The 16,796-nt window shown below is 61.9% G+C and overlaps 2 protein-coding genes across 2 annotated transcripts in view; both read right to left on the bottom strand.

Moving 5' to 3' along the window:
• PITPNM1 (phosphatidylinositol transfer protein membrane associated 1) overlaps positions 1–12,178 on the bottom strand; it is a 13,475-nt gene extending 1,297 nt beyond the window's left edge. The window contains exons 1-23 of the mRNA XM_046644305.1: positions 11,995–12,178; positions 10,918–11,036; positions 9,243–9,457; positions 9,037–9,158; positions 8,610–8,834; positions 6,830–7,156; positions 6,657–6,752; positions 6,466–6,573; positions 5,681–5,742; positions 5,337–5,587; positions 4,830–5,019; positions 4,623–4,730; positions 4,220–4,377; positions 3,932–4,137; positions 3,290–3,460; positions 2,470–2,634; positions 2,092–2,240; positions 1,859–1,969; positions 1,315–1,431; positions 960–1,108; positions 727–876; positions 461–644; positions 44–172 (exon numbers count right to left, since the gene is read on the bottom strand). Coding sequence (XP_046500261.1) covers positions 44–172; positions 461–644; positions 727–876; positions 960–1,108; positions 1,315–1,431; positions 1,859–1,969; positions 2,092–2,240; positions 2,470–2,634; positions 3,290–3,460; positions 3,932–4,137; positions 4,220–4,377; positions 4,623–4,730; positions 4,830–5,019; positions 5,337–5,587; positions 5,681–5,742; positions 6,466–6,573; positions 6,657–6,752; positions 6,830–7,156; positions 8,610–8,834; positions 9,037–9,158; positions 9,243–9,457; positions 10,918–10,995 — 3,471 coding nt within the window. The 5' untranslated portion in view covers positions 10,996–11,036; positions 11,995–12,178. The remainder of the gene's footprint in view (positions 1–43; positions 173–460; positions 645–726; positions 877–959; positions 1,109–1,314; positions 1,432–1,858; positions 1,970–2,091; positions 2,241–2,469; positions 2,635–3,289; positions 3,461–3,931; positions 4,138–4,219; positions 4,378–4,622; positions 4,731–4,829; positions 5,020–5,336; positions 5,588–5,680; positions 5,743–6,465; positions 6,574–6,656; positions 6,753–6,829; positions 7,157–8,609; positions 8,835–9,036; positions 9,159–9,242; positions 9,458–10,917; positions 11,037–11,994) is intronic.
• A 1,184-nt stretch (positions 12,179–13,362) lies between these two features.
• Positions 13,363–15,476, bottom strand: CDK2AP2 (cyclin dependent kinase 2 associated protein 2). The gene is made up of 4 exons (XM_046643882.1): positions 14,878–15,476; positions 14,469–14,569; positions 14,260–14,392; positions 13,363–13,877 (listed from the first exon to the last, which is right to left on the bottom strand). The coding sequence occupies exons 1-4, from the start codon at positions 14,957–14,959 to the stop codon at positions 13,810–13,812; spliced, it is 384 nt and encodes a 127-aa protein (XP_046499838.1). The 5' UTR covers positions 14,960–15,476; the 3' UTR covers positions 13,363–13,809.
• Positions 15,477–16,796: the final 1,320 nt, after the last annotated feature.

Raw genomic sequence — 16,796 nt, 5'->3', positions numbered from 1 at the left:
CCCCCCCCCCCCCCCCCCCCCCCCGCCTTCCCTTGGCCCTCACCTGGCATTGCGCCTGTAGCTTCCTCACGGCGCGGCCCACGATGTAGGTCTGGCTCGGGGACAGGCCCAGCGCCGCGTAGACGGCCACGTCTTTAGGGGACCCGTAGCCGGCCACGATGTTCAGTTCCACCTGTAACCAGAGGGGCCAGCCGTCCGCTCGGGGGAGGGGTCGTGAGGCTGGGCGTGGGGCCTGTTGGGCTTCCCGGGTCCACTGTTTCCGGGGCGGGATCACTGGGTCTCCCCAGCACGCCCCAAGGACTAGGGGCTCCTTGGACCACGAGGGGGCAGGACCCTAAGGGCCTCTCCAGTCAGTCAGGGTCGGGGGACCGGTGGGAGTGGGACCAGGTAAGCCTCCACCGGGCTACAGCCCGAGGCGGGGGCGGAGGCGGCGGAGGCGGGCCCTTCCCCGGGCGCGCACCTCCTGCACCAGGCTCTGCAGAAACATCGCCTTCTGGCGCAGCGGGTCGTGGGTGAGGCCGTCGCAGAAGGAGACGACGCCGTGGGGGAAGTTGTGCTGCGACAGCCAGGCCACCACGCGGTGCTTCTGCATGTCGGGCCGGCCTGTCACATACACGATCAGGTAGCCCGCGTCCTGCCAGTGCCTGCGGGGTGGGACGGCCGTCAGCTCCACGCCTGGGGGGTGGCGCCGGTCACCGCGGCGAGCCGGGCGGCGGCCGCTCTTACCTGACCACGTCCACGGCGCCGGCGCGCACCTTGGGGTCGCTGCCCATGATGGAGACGCTGGCGGTGAAGGAGCCGTCGATGCTGAAGACCACGGCCTCGGTGCCGCGGGCCACCACGGTCAGGCAGCACTCGGCGTACGTGTGGTCGCCCCTGTGGCCCAGGGCGGCGTGAGCGGCGCGGGGCCGAGGCCCGGGGAGCCCTGCCCCGCAGAGGCCCGGCCGCCCCGCGCTCACCTGACCACCATGCGCACCGGGTAGACGCCGATGCCCAGCGCACGCTCGGTGGGCACCGGGAAGGTGAGGCGGCCCGAGCTGTTGGTGACTTCGGTGCCAAAGTGGATCCACTTGCCGGACAGCGGCTGCGTCATGATGTAGACGTCCACCTAGCCGGGAGAGGGGGCGAGAGCGTCCATGGGGCGGAGCCCCCGGGCACCCTCTGACCGTGACCGGAGGCGGGCGGAGGTGGGCCTGTCGTTGGGACCGGGAGCTGTCCTGGGGACGTGAGGCGGGACTGGACGTGAGCTCCGGGCTGGGGCGAGGTGGGCCCCATGGGGGCGGGTCTACTGGGGCCGAGGCTGTGCGTCCTGACCTTCTCTCCGGTGAGCGTGACCACGTCCAAAGGCCCGTACATGAAGCGCCCGTTCAGCACCTGGGGGCGGCCCTCGCACACCACCGTGTCGCTCGCCCGGTGGTTGGAAGTGACGTTCTGACGGGAGGAGACGGCATGAGGCCGCAGCCAGGAGATGGCGGGGATGCGGGGGGAGCTGGTGAGGGGGACCGGGCCTAGATGGCTGCTGCGGGAGAGCGGCAAGGCCCAAGGGGTGGGCGCTTTTGCGGACCCCGACCCTAGGCCATGAGTGCGTGTGTGTAGACTGCAGTTCGGAGGGAGCGGAGCCGAGACAGGTCGGAATGTGGAGGATGAGGCGGGGTGGGGTGAGCGCGCCTCGGACACCTGACTTGGCTGGGAGAGGGGAGGAGACCAGTGGTTCCCAGGGGCGGGGCCAAGGTATGAGGAGGCGGGGCCAGGACGACAGCGGGCGGGGCGGGACCGTGAAGACCATCCGAGCGAGGATGGGTGCTGGGGAGAGGACCTGGCAGGGCCTAGCTTTTGCCGGGAGTGGCAGGGTTCATACCCGGATCTTGACTTGCGTGCGTTTGCGCTGCCATTTCTCCCTGGGGAAGGCCGGGCTGTAGATAGACGGCTCCTCGCACTCGGTCAGCTGTGGCCGCTCCTTCTCGATCACCTGCTCAGGATCCGGCGAGGCCACGTGAACGGGGGTGGGGGTGGGTGCTGCTGAGGCTTCCCCTCCCCCGGCTCCCCATCCTTGTCCGGTTCCCATCTCCCGCCCCTTATCCCGGGGCCCACCTGGCGCAGGATGAAGGCTACCACATCCGCCGACTCCCAGTAGCTGGCATGGAAGAGGTGGGGCAGCGTGACGGTGGGGAAGGCGGTGAGCGCCTCGGGGCAGTAGAGTGAGTAGTCGATCCGCTTGGTCCCCCACCAGCGCTCCAGGACTGCACGGCCACGCGGGCAGTGGGTCAGGGGTGGCCTCCCACCCGGTGCCCACCCGTCTGGCCCCTGGGTGCTCTTCCCGCCCTCCTTTCTGCCAAGCCTGATCTTTGCTGAGTCTGGGCTGGGTGCTAGGGGACGGGGGTTGCAGAGCACATGCTGGGGGCAGGGGTGCTTCAGCTGGAGGTGGAGTAAGTGTCCCCCCCACCCAGGCAGGGTGGCTGGCTCACTTACTCTTAACCACCTCACTGGTGGTGCTGGGGGCAGCTGGTTGGGCAGGTGGCTCAGTGCCTAACTCACTGCCCTTCCAGAAGGCACCGCTGGCAGAGGTGGGTGTTGAGGGCACCAACGTCTCCAGCTCCTCCAGGAAGAGGCCTGAGTGGGTCTGCAGAGTGTCAGCTGGGGGAGGAGAGACAACCTGAGCAGCAGGCGGGGTCAGGCTGCCCGCCTCTCTTCCCACCAGGGGCTCCAGGACAGCTACGCCCCCATGCCTCTGCCATCTTCCATGCCAGCCCTGCCTGGTGAGGTCTTGGCTGAGGCTGAAACTGCCCCATATCTGGGTGGAAGTGAAGAGTGGGGGGCATTCTCTCCTCTTAGCTCGCCCTTACAGCCAACAGGGCACCCTAACCCAGCACAGGCACACTTATCTCATGGGGCCAAACGGGTAGCCACTTGCATGCATACATGTGCATGCCCCACACTGACACATGAACACAAGTGCATATGGAGACACAGTGCACCCTACACACAGACACAGCAGCCCCTCCACACTGGCGGCTGCGCTCAGACACTGGCACACCACTGTGACTCTGTCTCTTCTCTCTAGCCCAGTCATCACCACTGCCCCTCACTCCTGGGCAGAGAATGTCAGAGAGTCCAGGGGATCCAGACCCCTCAAGGGGCCAGGGTAGTGTTCCCTGGTCCTGGGAGTGGTGATTTGAGTTTACCAATGATGTAGGAACTGCCTTGTGTGTTCTTGGATGAGGGGGCCCATCCTCATCTCTCTCTCTCGGTACCCTCTTTCTTTCCTCCTTTATCTTGGTTGGGGGCGTACCCAGCAGCAGGGATGAGCCGTCTCCCAGGGGGAACTTCTGGTAGCGGGGCACGGCCAGTGGGGCGATGGCCTGGAACTTGGGGGCCAGTAGGGGCTCAAGACGGGAGGCGCAGGGGTCGGCCGCGTGGAAGAGGTTGTAGATCTGCTCACAGGCTGGGCGCATCTGGGCCACTGGTACCCAGAAGATAAAGGGGAGAGGGGGCTCAGCTGGGCATTCTGGGAGGTAGGGGGTGTGGGAAACAGCACCCTGACCGGCTGTGTGACCCTGAGCCAGCACTTCCCAAACTGCATGCCCTGGGAGGTCACCAGGGTCCTGCTTAAAGTGAGACAGGCCTCGCCTTAGAAGGAATCAGAGCCTTCGATTTACTGATTCAGTTCAGGATGCAGCATTTCCCATGCCCCTTGGACCCCTTCTCATGCAGAGCATCTGTGGGCGTGAGTTCCTCCCAGTGCACTGTGGGAAACTCAACCTTAGCAAGTCCCTTCTTTCTGGGCCTCACGTTCCCCTTCTCTAGCCAGGCCACTTAATTTGTACAGTGGGGGAGGGCAAGAACACCAGCATCTCAGGTGAGACAAAAGACCAGAGGAGATGGGGGAAGGGCTGATGAAGGATGAGGCAGAACCCCTGCCCTGAGGGCTCACCCTCCAAGGCAGGCATCACAGTTTTGCGCAGAGCCAGCACCAGGCCCAACGGGGAGCCGAAGAGGAAGAAGCCAGAGACCTTGAAGTCGAGGCGGGCGGCGCTGGTGGGGCCATCCGAAGCCTCAGAGGGGGCAGCAGGCGGGCAGGAGGCTGTGCTTACCCGCCGGGGCTCCCCAGAGGAGGCAGTTGGGGGGGCCGCCTGCAGGCTACAGAGGAGGGGTGCTCAGTGCTGCTGCCTCTGCAGCCCAGCACAAGCCCAGGGCAGGAGAGCTGGGGCGGGAGCGTCACCTGTTCTGAGAGCCCTCGAGCTCTGGACTGGCCAGATCGCTGGGGGCACGCTGGGAGGGCAGGGCTGAGGGTTCTGGGCTGGCCCGGCCCAGCCCCTCAGCCCCATCTGCCAGGGGGTCCCGCGTTGGGCCAACCTCCGGGGAGAGCAGCTCATTGTTCTAGATGGAACAGGGGACAGAAATACCTTAGGCCTGAAGACAATTCAATTTCTACTTATTTGGAAGTGAGGAGAGAGGCTTGAGGTTTGGCAAGGACTCAAAGAAAGAAGGTGGTCAGAGCCCCAGAGGGGATGGAATGAGGCAGCAGGGGGACCTGACTGCAGAGAGGTTACATTCCATAGGGCAGAGACCTAGAGCCGGAGAGATACCCCCTTCCTGAAGAGGTGGGGTTGGGTGACACTGACCATGCTCCCTCTGCGGCTGCTGCCCCGGCTCCCTGTGCCTGCGCTGGCGCTATGACAGAGCGCATCAAAGCCCAGGATTCCACCGACGCCATCTCCGATTAGCACCACCTGTGCGAGAGGGTGGCACCATCAGGAGGGGCTGCAGTGAAGGCAAGAGGATGGAGGGCTCTGATGGCAAGCTTCCCAGGAACATCCCTAGCCTCTGACCTGCCCGCAGAAGCCAGCGCCCTCAGATGAGCGCAGGAAGGCGGCATAGGCCTGGTTGGTACGGGCAATGACGGTGGCCACAGCGCCCTGGTAGCGGGAGGATGAGGTGGCCAGCAGCGGCAGGGCAGCCAGTGGGATGTGGTCCTGGGAGCGGGACAGGCTGTCACCATCATGGCTGTAGGGGCTCAGGCTGCAGAAGGAGGAAGTATGGTGGGTGGGTGGGGGGCCGCCAGCCGGGCTACTGCCCCCTCCAAGTCCCCTTGCCCTGCTGGCAAGTCCTAGCACCATGGGCCTTTGTGGGGAGCATCAGCATGCAAGAGGCCTTTGTGATGGAGCCATTGACTAGAAACTGAGGTCCGGCCAGGTAGGTCTCTGGCCCAGGTTTATGGCTTCCCTGCCTCCTCCCCCTTCCCACCGTGGGGCCTCACTCAACCCGGGAGCCGCCAGGTGGCTGACTGCACCTTGGAGACCCTGTGTGTCCCCCACCCTGCCACCCAGGACCAGTACTTGGAGACAAGGGCATAGGCGGCAGCACAGATGGGTGGGCAGGGCACCAGGCGCAGCGCCACGTGGCCTAGGGCCTCGGGGAAGTGGATGCGGGTGACGGCCTCGAAGGCCAGGCTCAGCGTCTGCACGTCTGCCTGCTTGGAGTTGGCGTCTCCAGGGCCCGAGTCCAGGATGTTGCCACTGTGCAGGATGAGGAAGAGGGCGTGGACTGCACAGGCCTTGGCCCCCAGCTCCCCGGCTCCGTCTGGGCCCTGTGGGGCACAGTGGGGTGCCAGGGGTGTCAGGGTAGTGGCCCGGCCAGCAGAGGCGCAGAACTGTGATGTGGGGTGGCCGACCACACTCACCTCTGAGTCCCTGGGTGCTCGGGCCCCTTCCCCGATGTCCTTGGCGGCCTCAGCTCCAAGGTCTATAGGACAGGGGAAAGCCAGTGAAGGAGCCTGATGGGTTTGTGGGGATCCCCTTATCTGGTACTTCTGGTACCCCTGCTCTGCTGTCTGCCCGAGTGGCCCCTTGGCCCCCCAGCTTCCTCTGACCTTCTCCTCTCACCCGACTCTCCCAGGTCATTTCACATTCCTGGGCCTTTGCACATTGCAGGGTCCTGCTGCTGTCAGTGATGCCTCTCCCCACAATGCCTGTTTGCCTGGAAAATTCCTTCTCATCCTACCCTATCCAATCTAGTTGCCACTAGCCACATGTGCCTATTTAAATTGAAATGAGTGAAAGTACAATACAAAATTCAGCTCCTCAGTCACACCTGCCACATTTCAAGTGCTTGACAGCCACATGTGGCTAATGGCTAGAACACTTCCATCATCACAGAAAGGTCTGGTGGACGGAGCTGGTGCGCTCCTTCAAAATCCAGCTTAGACATCACCTCCCACGTGAAGCCTTCCTGGACTCCAAATTAATTCCTCCATTCTTTGTGCTGTGTCTGAACCGTGAATACACTCCAGCCACGCATCCATCCATCCACCCATTACCCATTCAGTATTCATCCGTGTATTTAACAAGCACCCTCTCTGGATTGCCATTCGTCTTAAGACCTCATTAAACTTAGGACTGAGTTGTTCTCTCAGTCCCCACTGCATACAGGGTGCTGGTGGCTGGCCACCTGGTGCAGGATCTTTACCTGGCACCCCCTCCGCCTCCATAGGAGAGGCAAAGGCATCGATGAAATCATTGGAGTTCCACTTGGTCATCTCCTTGGGAAAGACCTCGTCACTGTCCGAGAAGCCTTCTGAAGGGAGAAGGGGCTGTGTCATGGGGGGTAGGAGCTGCTCAGGGACAGCCCCACCCCCCAAATGCGGCTGCAGCGCTGACCGTGGGCATCAAAGAACTCCTCCTCGGAGCTGTTCTCAGAGTCTCGGGCGATGTTCTGCATGCGCCACTCGGACAGGCTCTGGGGAGACACGCCTCCTGCAGGGCCACATCAGCCTCAGCCTGAGAGTCCAGCCTGAGGGTCGCTTCCTCCTGTCCCCGTGCCCCAGCCTCACCTCCATGCTGGGACGAGTAGGAGGAACGGGAGGATGAGGACCACTGCTTGCTGAAGCTGGCATCCGGTGAGGCATCAGGGCCAGGGGGGGCCTCGGGCCCATCGGGGGTGCCAGCATGGCTGGCCCCAGCCCGGGTCTCGGTACTTGGCTTCCCAGGGGGCTGGGCCTCAGGCCCCTCACTGCCCATGTTGCACTTGGCCATGCGCTGTGCCAGCATGCGGGCAGTCTCTTCCTCCAGTGCTCGGATGTCAGCCATGCTCAGCTCTGTCCACTCATCCTGCCAGCACCAGGCCTGGCGGTGGGCCCGCAGCATCACCCGGCGCAGACCTGTAGGTGCCCAGGCATCAGAGCCTTGCTCCCCTGCTCCCAGGTTCTCTGCTGCTGCAGCCGCATGCCCAGCCCTTGAGCTCGGGTAATGGCTCCTCTGGGCACACCCCCCACCCAGAGCCACAAAGTAGGGCGGGGCAAGTGCCATCCAGGAGATGGGAGTGGAAATTGGCACATCTGTCTTCCTGCCTCACTTCCCTCCCTGCCCACTGCTTCTTCTATCCCTCTGGACACCCCAACTCTGAGCACAGACCCCATCCCAACACCCTGGGAAGCTGGGACCAATGCTTGTTCTCCCTCTCTTTCAGCTGGCTTCCTCAGAGGAGTTAACAATCAAGGCATTAACAGTTAATGAAATTGTTGATGGTTAATGAAGGTATTAATAGTTAATGGGAGTGTTGGCACTTAGTGAAAGTTGTAGCGAAAGATGATACCCATTCAGGATATTTTCATCCTAAGCAGAGGAATAAAGTTAGAAACTTCCATATCTAGAAAATAAAGTAATAATGGTTGAATTATCGTTATAAACTTCTGGAAGGAAATATATCAGAATCTTAATAGTGGTTATATGTGAGTGATTTTCATTTTGTTATTTGTGCTTTTTTGGTATTTTTCCAAGTGCAAGACAAAGAGCCTGTATTACTCTTTGAGCTCAATTTCCTCATCTGTAAAGTGGGAATAATAAAAGTCCTTACCTTGAGGGTGTTGTGGGGTCAAAGGAGATCTTGCATGAAAAGTGATTAGCAAAGGATCTGGCAAGTGTGATCATTAGGTCAATGTGAGCTCTTAATGTCTGGCCCGACCTCCTCTGCGTTTACAGAAGGGAAAATTACGGAGAAGAGGTGGGAAGTGGCTGGAGGTTCCAGGACAGTCTATAGCGGAGTGGAACCCAGGCCCCTGGACGCCCCCATCCAGGGATCGTCCTACCAGCAGGTGGCCCATCCTCAGACCCGGGAGGTGGGGCAGGGCTGAACTGCAGAAGCTGAGGGGTTAGGTTTAGCGGGGTGTGAAACAGGGGCTCCTGGAGACCAGGATGGGACTCTGGGAGCTGAGGGTGGGAGGGACCTTGAGAGAATGACATCAGAGTCACAGCCTTAGCCTGCGCTCCTTAGCATGTTGCCTCCTGAGAGTCTCTAAGTCTCACTCAACTCATAGAACATTGGAGAATCTTAGAATCTTAATGGATTAGAAGCAGCATCTCTGTCAGAGCTGGCATCGACCTCAGAGATCATGTTGCCAGCTTCTTGCCTTCTGACTCTTACTGTGCTTCAAGGCTAGGCTCCCGCGACCCCCCGCCAGGCTCTGCTGCTCCCCTCTGCCTCAGTGCTCACACATCAAATGGAAGTGATGGCTTTATGCTTCTGTGTCCCCCGTAGACGGGGAGCATCCATGGCTCAAACCCGGGGCCTGGTGCATGCTGGGTAAATGGAACCTCCCGCGGCTGGGCGCTCACCAACATCGTGGATGAACTGCTCAATCTTGGCTTGCATGCCCCAGTAGCGGAACTCGACCTTGCACAGCTTATAGGCGCACATGAGGGGACCCGTCTGGGCCGCGGTACGCGCCCAGTCATCAGCCAGCGGCCCCCGGCCCGTCTTGGCTGAGCGGTACAGCCGGGGGTCCTCTTCTGCTTTGTACTCGCCTGGGGCCACGGCATCCCGCACGATGTCGATGGTGTCTGAGGGGGTTCCAGCAGCACTGAGCAATGCCTGCCCCCTCCAGCCCCTGCCGCCCCTTTCCCGCCTGGGGTGGGAGGGCAGCCTTTCACAGACAGGAAGCCGAGTCCAGGAGAAAGCCTGGGACTTGGCAGAGGCTGCCCGTCAAGGCAGGAGGTGGCCTGAGAGGGGCTCAGGGGTCCCCCCACTGGCTCCAGGCCTCACCCAGGATGCGCTGTCTCCTCTCAGCCCCGCTCAGGTTGAAGACGTTTGGCTGCTGCCCCCCATCAGGCAGGTAATAGGTCTCTATTTCAATGGAGAATTTCTCCACAAAGGGGCAAGTGTACCTGGGCAGAGGGCAGGGGTGAGGGTCACTACTGTGCCCACCAGGGCTGTTCCCCTCGTGGCCCCAGGCGTGCCCCCTGACTCACCGGGTCCGGGTGTAGGGATAAGCGTTCCAGGATTCCTCCTCCACCTGCAGGGCGGCCTTGGGCAGCAGGGCCCGGAACCAGCCTGGGATGTGGGAGCCCACGTGGTACACCTTGTGTGTGTACTGCCCGCTGCCGCCAGGCCCATCCGTGTAGGGCCGGTTGGCCAGGATCTCCACACCGCTGCCCTCGCCACTTGACTCCTCCCGGCTCTTTTTCTGTAGCACAGGGCAGAGCAGAAGAGGCAGCTCAGCCCCAGCTCAGCTCCTGGGGCCCCCAGCTTGGCCTAGCCCCCTGTGCAGCTCTGGGGCCCTAGTCGCAGCCTTTCCAACTCCCTGAAACCTGACCGTGGCCCCCTGCAGCTCCTGGGCTCAGGATCACAGCCACTGTCCAGTCCTCCACAGGGTTTGGCAACCCGGTGCTCAGTCATTCAAGTATTTACTGAATGTCTGCTGTATTCCAGGCATTGTTTGGATTATAGTAATTGGGATCTGTTGATGAAAGAACAAAGACCCCCGCCTGCCCTTGTGGAATTTACGTTCTAGTAGAGGGAGACAGGTAACAAAGAAAGCAAATTATATGGTATCGGAAGGCAGTAAGTGCCATGGGAGAAAGCATAGAATAGGGTCAGGGGCATCGAGTTGGGAGTTGCAATTTTGATCGGATGGTGAGGGAAGGTGTCATTGAGAAGATGACATGACCGTGATTTGAACATGATGAAGCGGGTGGAGGCTGTGGAGCGCATGTGGGGTAGGGGGATGTATTCCAGGCAGAGGGGCAGCCGCTGCAGGCTCCTGAGGTGGGAGCAGGCTTCATGTGCTCCAGGCCCAGCGACGAGGCCAGGGTGGAAGGATGGAGGAGAGTAAAAGGGGCCCCAGCTCTCTGAGGACCTGACCTGGTCCCCTCCCTCGCTGGACCCCAATACCAGCTCCTGCCACACCTCTCCTAGTTTGAGAGCATCAGCTCCTGCCCTTTTATAGCTCTGGAGCCTGAACTTGGCCCACTCGACCGCTTGAGGCTGGGTCCTGGCCCTCTTGCCTCTGCAGACGGATCTTACATTTCTGGCGAACACATCTGGAGCAGGCCTCTCTGAGGGCCTGCACCAACCCTCTCCCCTCCCTGAGAGCCTGCCATGGCTCACTCTGCTCACAGCCCAAGCCCAGGGCCCTACCCGCTTCTTCTTAGCCTAGCCCCCTCCACCACCCTCTGAGGTCCCCGCCTGCCCCTCTCTGTCACAGTTTTTGGGGCCTGATCCTTATGCCATCTCCCTGACCACCTGGGGTTGCCAAGATCCTACCCTCTGGGGACTCCCTCCCAGCCTTCTCTACCACTTGGCACCCCTCCTCTCTCCTCATCACTCTTGCCTCCTCATGCTCTCCTTTCCCTACCCCCATGGGATTAGATCCTAAGGAGGATTAAAGGAGATCAGACGTTGGCTGAGCGTCCACCACCGGCTGGGCACTTGGGGGATGGGGTGGCACCACTAGGCCCTTCTGTCCCGTTCCCCTGCCCTCTACATCCGAAAGGGGACCTCTCTCTCCTCCTCCGGCCTCTGAGCCCTTCCAAGCCCCGGAGCAGGATTGGCGGGTGTTGCGCTGGGCCTGGCCCCTTGTCCCAGGTGCGGTTACCCTATCATGAAGTATGGCCCCCCCCATCTCCTGTTTCCCACCGCCCTCACCTGGATCATGTAGAGCTGGGCCACCTGGTACTCGTCCAAGCTCATGGGCAGCAGAATGTGGTACTCCTTGATCAGCATCCTGAAGGCTCTCGGCCAGCCGCGCGCGGCCTCCGCTCCGCCTGGCGCAGGGCACCGCGCGGCCGTCAGTGCGGGGCGGCGGCGCGCGGCCCCGAGCCCTGCGCGCGGGCCGAGGGGCTCGGGCCGCGGGACCCCATGCCCGGGCCCGCCGACGGGGAGGCAGAGGCGAGCCCAGCGCCGCCGCCAGCGCCGCCGGGGGCCGGGAGCCGCAGCGAGGCTGAGCGCTGACCTCTTTTCCTCGCAGCCCCCGCCCCCCGCCCGCTCGTCACCATGGCAACCGCGCGCTGACGCGGGCCCCTCGGAGCGGCGGCCCCGGGCCGGTGGGCTCTCCCAGCCTCTCCGGCCGCGACCGCGTCCTAAGCCCCCTGGAAACAGCATCCTTCGGGGACCCGCCCCCAGGAGCGCCGGGCCCCTCCTTCCGTGTCCGCCTTCCACACCCGGCCCCTGGGGGCCGCCCCCTGCATCCCTTTCCCAGAGTCAGTTGGGTCCCGTGTCCCCCACTCTAGACGTCCACTTCGGACCTTGCCCCCGGGGTGTCTCTCCGCGGAGCAGCCCCTTGCGCCCCTCCTCTTAGCATCTCTGTCAGTGTTCCCCACCCCCCGCATCCGAACCTACCTTCCAGGACTAGATTACTAACCCCTCCGCCCCCCGGACCTGCCTTCCTCACTCCGGCTGGCAGCCCAGACCTCAACTTCCCTTTCCCCAGCATCCTTCCTGGACCCCCGGCACTTGTCTATGCAGCCATCCCACCATCGTTCCTGGGGTTGACTCCTTCGGACCGAGGCAAGAGTGGCTCCACTTGGTATCCCACGGGCCCCTTCCCAGGGAGCCCCGCTCCGCCCACCTGCGCCCGGTTTCGCTGCGGGCACCCCTCCCACCTGTCCGCCACCTCGCACCCCGCGAGCAGGCGAGAGGCCGCGCTGTCCCCACTTCCCTGTGCTCCGCGGCGTCCCCGTCCCCCGCCGCGCTCTTGGCCCGCCTGCCGACGTCCCGACTCACCTCTAGTTTAGGGCGGGCGCCCCCCACCCGATGCGGGCGAGGACGGACAGGCCGTGGGTCGGAGCCCGGGGCGCCCTCCGCCTCGGCCTCAGGTTCCAGCAGTGGCCGGACCCTCTGGAGGCGCAGCGCGGGCCCATGGCCCCGACCTTCCTCCGGGTCCGCCCGCAGGCGCCCCTGCCGTCCCTCCCCGCCGCCGCGCGTCACTGCGGCCGCCCCGCCCCCTTCCTGGGCCCGGCTGGCCCTCCCCACCCCTGCGGGGTCCGGGCAGCCCCGCCCGCGGCGGCGGAGGGCGGCCTCTGCCTTCCTTCCCCAAGGCAGCGGGGAAGAGGCCGGTCTCCGAATGCGGGCGCTTTTTACTCCCTCTGTGCTCTCTGGGATCCCCGAAACCCTCCAGGTTCCCATCTCCACTCTGGCCGGGCCCTCCGGTTTGCTATGGAAATACGGCAAGCTCCCATGCCCACGCCTTGAACCTGGGACCCAGGGTAGGGGAAATGCCGCACGGCGCCCCTTCCCTGCCCCAGTCTGGTCACAAGCTTGCCTCTGACTTGCCTCTACCCAGGGGCTGGGGTTCCAGCACCCCAGGCCTCTAGGGTCATTCAGCTACACACCCAGGCAGAGGGCTGCAGGCACTCCGAATCCTTGGGATAGCCCCCGAAGGGGGCCCCACCTATACCTTCCGGGTCTACAAGTCTGGCCAACCAGGCACCAGACCCTGGGCAAAGGCTGAGACACGCGAGGGCTGGGCTCATGGGACCACACCCAGTCTGCTAGAAGGCGCTGGGACAGTGGATGGCAGCACCCAGCTGGGTCTCACCCATGCTGGAAGCCAGTCCTCTCCCCTTGGCTCTGCTTCCCAGGGGCTGGGGGAGGGAAGCAGCAGCGACCCCCCCCCCCACTCCTCTCTGAGGAGTCTGAGACCCCGTGTATTCAGAGCCTCCCAGGGCTGATCGAGAGTTTAGGATGTTGGGGCATGTAAGGGTGTGGCTTAAGTGAAATGGCATTTCCACCCTCCAGGCATCAAGGCCCATCCAGAGGATCTAGGCCCAGGCTGGTGACATTGCCCTCCCGCTGTGGAGGCAGCCGAGGCCCTGCACTGCCCCCTGGTGGCAGCACGCGATGGAGAGCAGGGCTCTCAGCTACAGAGCTCAACTCTTTCCACTACTTCCAGCTGGGAAGCTTGAGGGCGAGAGACGGGCAGGGTTCCACCAAGGTCAATGGCCAGCTGGGGCAAGGCCAACTGTCAGCCTCTCTCTCACCCACTGGACAGGCCCTTCCCCCTCCCCGAGGCTCCTCTCGCCTTCTTTCTTCCTAGCCCTCCCGGGCTTAGCAGAAGTACCAAACTCAAAGATGAAGAGCTGAGAGAACAACTCCAAATTATCTTTTATTTATACAAAAAGGGCATGTTTAGCAAAAGACACACTGAGAAAAGAGTCGCTGTGGCCCAGGAGACAAGGCAGGGAGGTGACAGGCCTTTTGAGGGCCCGCTGGGGAAGAAGGGGTCTGGGAGAAGTGGTGAGAAGTCCTGGGCAAGTGCTGAGTGGTGGGGGCCACCGAAGGGAGAAAGCTCCAGTTGGATCAGCACTGTTGGCAGGTCATGGGTGAAACTCACAGTGACCTCGCTGCTAACTCTCGTGGGGGTCCCAGTTAGTGCTGCCGACTGGAGTGAGAGCCGCCCCCTGGTTCCTGGAGGGCACCCACCAAGGGACACAGGACAGGAAGCCCAGGATGAGAAGTGCAACTCGGGGTGAAGGCCAGGGAGGAGGCGCTCTGCAGTGGCCGGGAAAGGTCCAGTGGCTGAGGCGGAGGCGCGTCCTGTTACGTGCGGGCATTCCGCTCTGTCTCTGCCAGGCACTCTCTGACTAGGGCCCGGGCATGGATGATGCCTGGGGTGGGGATGCGGGTGGGGGTGGGGAAGTAACATACAGGGTCTCAGTGATCGCCACAGTCTCACCCCCACCCTCCAGAGGAAGACCTTTCCCTCTCCACCCCCTTCCCTTTCAGTAAAAGGGACGGTAATCTAATGAGGCGCTGGATGAGATCAGAGGTTTGGCTAATCCTCAAAATTGCCCTGTTGAAATACAAATTCCCTGGTCCTTCCCTAGAAATTGACTCAATTTCAATTCAATTCAAAATGCCTCTCTGGAGACTGAAATTGGCCCCAGTCTAGGCTTGGCTCAGGGGACCCCCAGATGTCCTTCCGTTCCTAATGAAGGATTGTCCAGTGTTACTCTCCTGGGCAGCAGGGGTGGGCCTGACCTCACTTACCTCTCTTCAGGCGCTCCATGGCGCTCTTGCTGCCAGCATAGGTAGGCCGGATCTCTTTGCCCATCTCCTCTATGACCGACAGCAGGTCTGTGTAGGTGCTCTGGGAGCCCTGGGCACCAGGTGGCTTCATTGCCTATGTCAAAAGAGAACAGGGCAGTGAGCTCAGGCCACGAGGGGGCCTCCAGTCCCCATCCATAGGCCCCACTCACCTGCACGTAGCCCATGGAAGGCGGTCCAAAGTCGTTAAACAGCGGTCTGAAAGGGGCAGCTGCTCCCGGCACCGAGCCCGACGGCGATGGGACGCTTCCAGCTGCAACACGCGCGGTTAAGACGTCAGTGCGGGGCAGGGACGCCTCCTCCCAGCGTCCAAGCCCCGGATCGGACTCGCCCGATTCCCTCCAAAGGGATGCTTCATTCCAGGCTGCTCAACTTCAGGGACAAATCCCTCCCACTGAGCTCCACCAACAAGCCCTTACGTGACGACGCCCACTTCACAGGCCAGCAAACTGAGGCTCAGCGAAGGTGGCGGGCAGGCCCAGTATTGCAGAACTCAGGCCGTCTCCTCTTCGAGACCTCGACCGCCCGGGCAGGCGAGCAGGGGTGGAGCTGGATCCTCACCTGTAGGAACCGGGGTGCCGGGCCCAGGAGTGCTGGAGCCGGGGGTGCTGCTGGGGGCGGGGGCGATGGGTTTGTAGGACATCCCCAACTCCTGGGTGCGGCGGACGCCGGCCGGCCGCGCCTCCGGGGTTGGCTGCCTGGCCGCTCAGCCGCGCGCTGATTGGTAAACCGGCTGCACGCCCCTGGTAAATAGAGCTCAGGCCGGAAGGGCGGGCGGCCACGAACGTTCCCTCACTCCCTATTGGCTCGCGGCGATGTCACTCGGGCCTCCTCATTGGCCGAGACCGGCCCCGGCAGGCCGCAACCGCTGCTGATTGGTCTCCGCCTTCCGGACCTCGCACCTGTCTGCTCCGGATTGGGCGGTGGCCGACGCCCTCGGCAATTGGCGAGTTCGCGGCCCGGGCCGGCGCGCTCTCAATCCGATTAGTCTCACGGCCCGAGAGGCGGGGCCTCGGCAGCCCGGACCCGGGTCTGGTCCGCCCGGTTCGCGCCGAGGAGGTCCTCCCGGGCGCAGGCGCCGCCCTCACGCCTCACTCGCGCTGCTCCGTACGTCAGCTTCGCGCCGCCCGGTCTCGGTCCAGCTGGCGCTGCTGTCGTCGTCGCCGCCGCCGCCGAGCGCGCCTTCCCTCCGCTCCGGGTGCTGGAGGACGCAGGGCTTTGACGTTCCGAGCCCTGCGCTCCACCCCGTGCGCTTTTACGTCACCTTTCCCCGATTCAACACCCTTTCCCGAGCCGCGCATGCGCGCTCCGAAAGCCGTCGTTTGTTCCCATGGCAACGGGTCCCTCACCAACGCTACCGCTGCATCTCTTCTTCCCCATTGCCTCATCCTCGTAGGATGCTTTAGGTCCAAGGGCGACCTCCAAGACCCCACAACCTGCCCCCCGAAGGCTCCACGCCTGCGCCTCACAAGGACAATAGCTGGAACAGCTAACTGTCGTTAAATACTTACTGCACGCCGCGCCCTGTACCAAACGGATCATGGACAAGAGCACCGACTGGAGTCAGACTGAGGATTCGAATCTCACACCACCTCAACCAGCGATTTCCCCTTGGGCAAGTTACTCACCTCGATATGCCTCAGTTTCCCCATATGTAAAATGGGGACGCTAAGAATAACTATCTCACAGGTTGTTGTGTGGATTAAATGAATATTCATAAAGTGCTTATTGTTTCATTGTCCTCTTTCCTACCCATTTCTCCACCCAGAGCCCTCCCCTCAAATCTCATTCCTCACAACCCTAGATCTTAGACTCGCCTCCAGACGCTAACCCTTTCTCCCAGGGTACTTCTCCCCAAAACCTCTCTGGCCTTGTGTACCCTTCAAGCTCCAGGTCTGTAGATTTTCCTCATCCCCAGGACATTTCTTCACTCAGTCATTCATCGAACAAACATTTTTCTGACTCCGTCCTCCATCCCAAGCTTTGTGCTGGACACAGATGATACAGAAGTGAACTGGCCATGGCCTCTGTCCTCAAGGAGCTCCTAGTCTCAAGGAGAGACAGACAGAGAAGAAAAGGCTTCTTGTATACAGCACATTAGACAATGTGGAGACTGGGATGGGTGCATTACAACTCAGATGAAGGAACTGCCTGGTGACATCACAGAAATCTTCCCAGAGGAGGTGGCATTCAGGTGGTGAATGGACAAATAAACTGATATATCCATTCGGTGGACTATTATTCAGCAATAAAAGGGAATCATCTATCCAGCCGTGAAAAGACAGATAGGCATATTGCTAAGTGAAAGAAGCCAGTCTGGAAAAGCCCCATAGCGTATGATTCCAATTGTATGACATTCTGGAGAAGGGAAACTTATACAGAAGGTAAACAATTATGGGTTGCCTGGGGTGTGAGGGGTAGAATTGAATAGGTGAAGCATAGAGGTTAGTATTTTCCTTTTTTAGGGCAGTGAAACTATT

Source organism: Equus quagga, chromosome 17 (genome assembly GCF_021613505.1).
Source record: "Equus quagga isolate Etosha38 chromosome 17, UCLA_HA_Equagga_1.0, whole genome shotgun sequence".
Taxonomy (NCBI): domain Eukaryota; kingdom Metazoa; phylum Chordata; class Mammalia; order Perissodactyla; family Equidae; genus Equus; species Equus quagga.
This window is presented reverse-complemented; position numbering and strand designations above follow the sequence as displayed.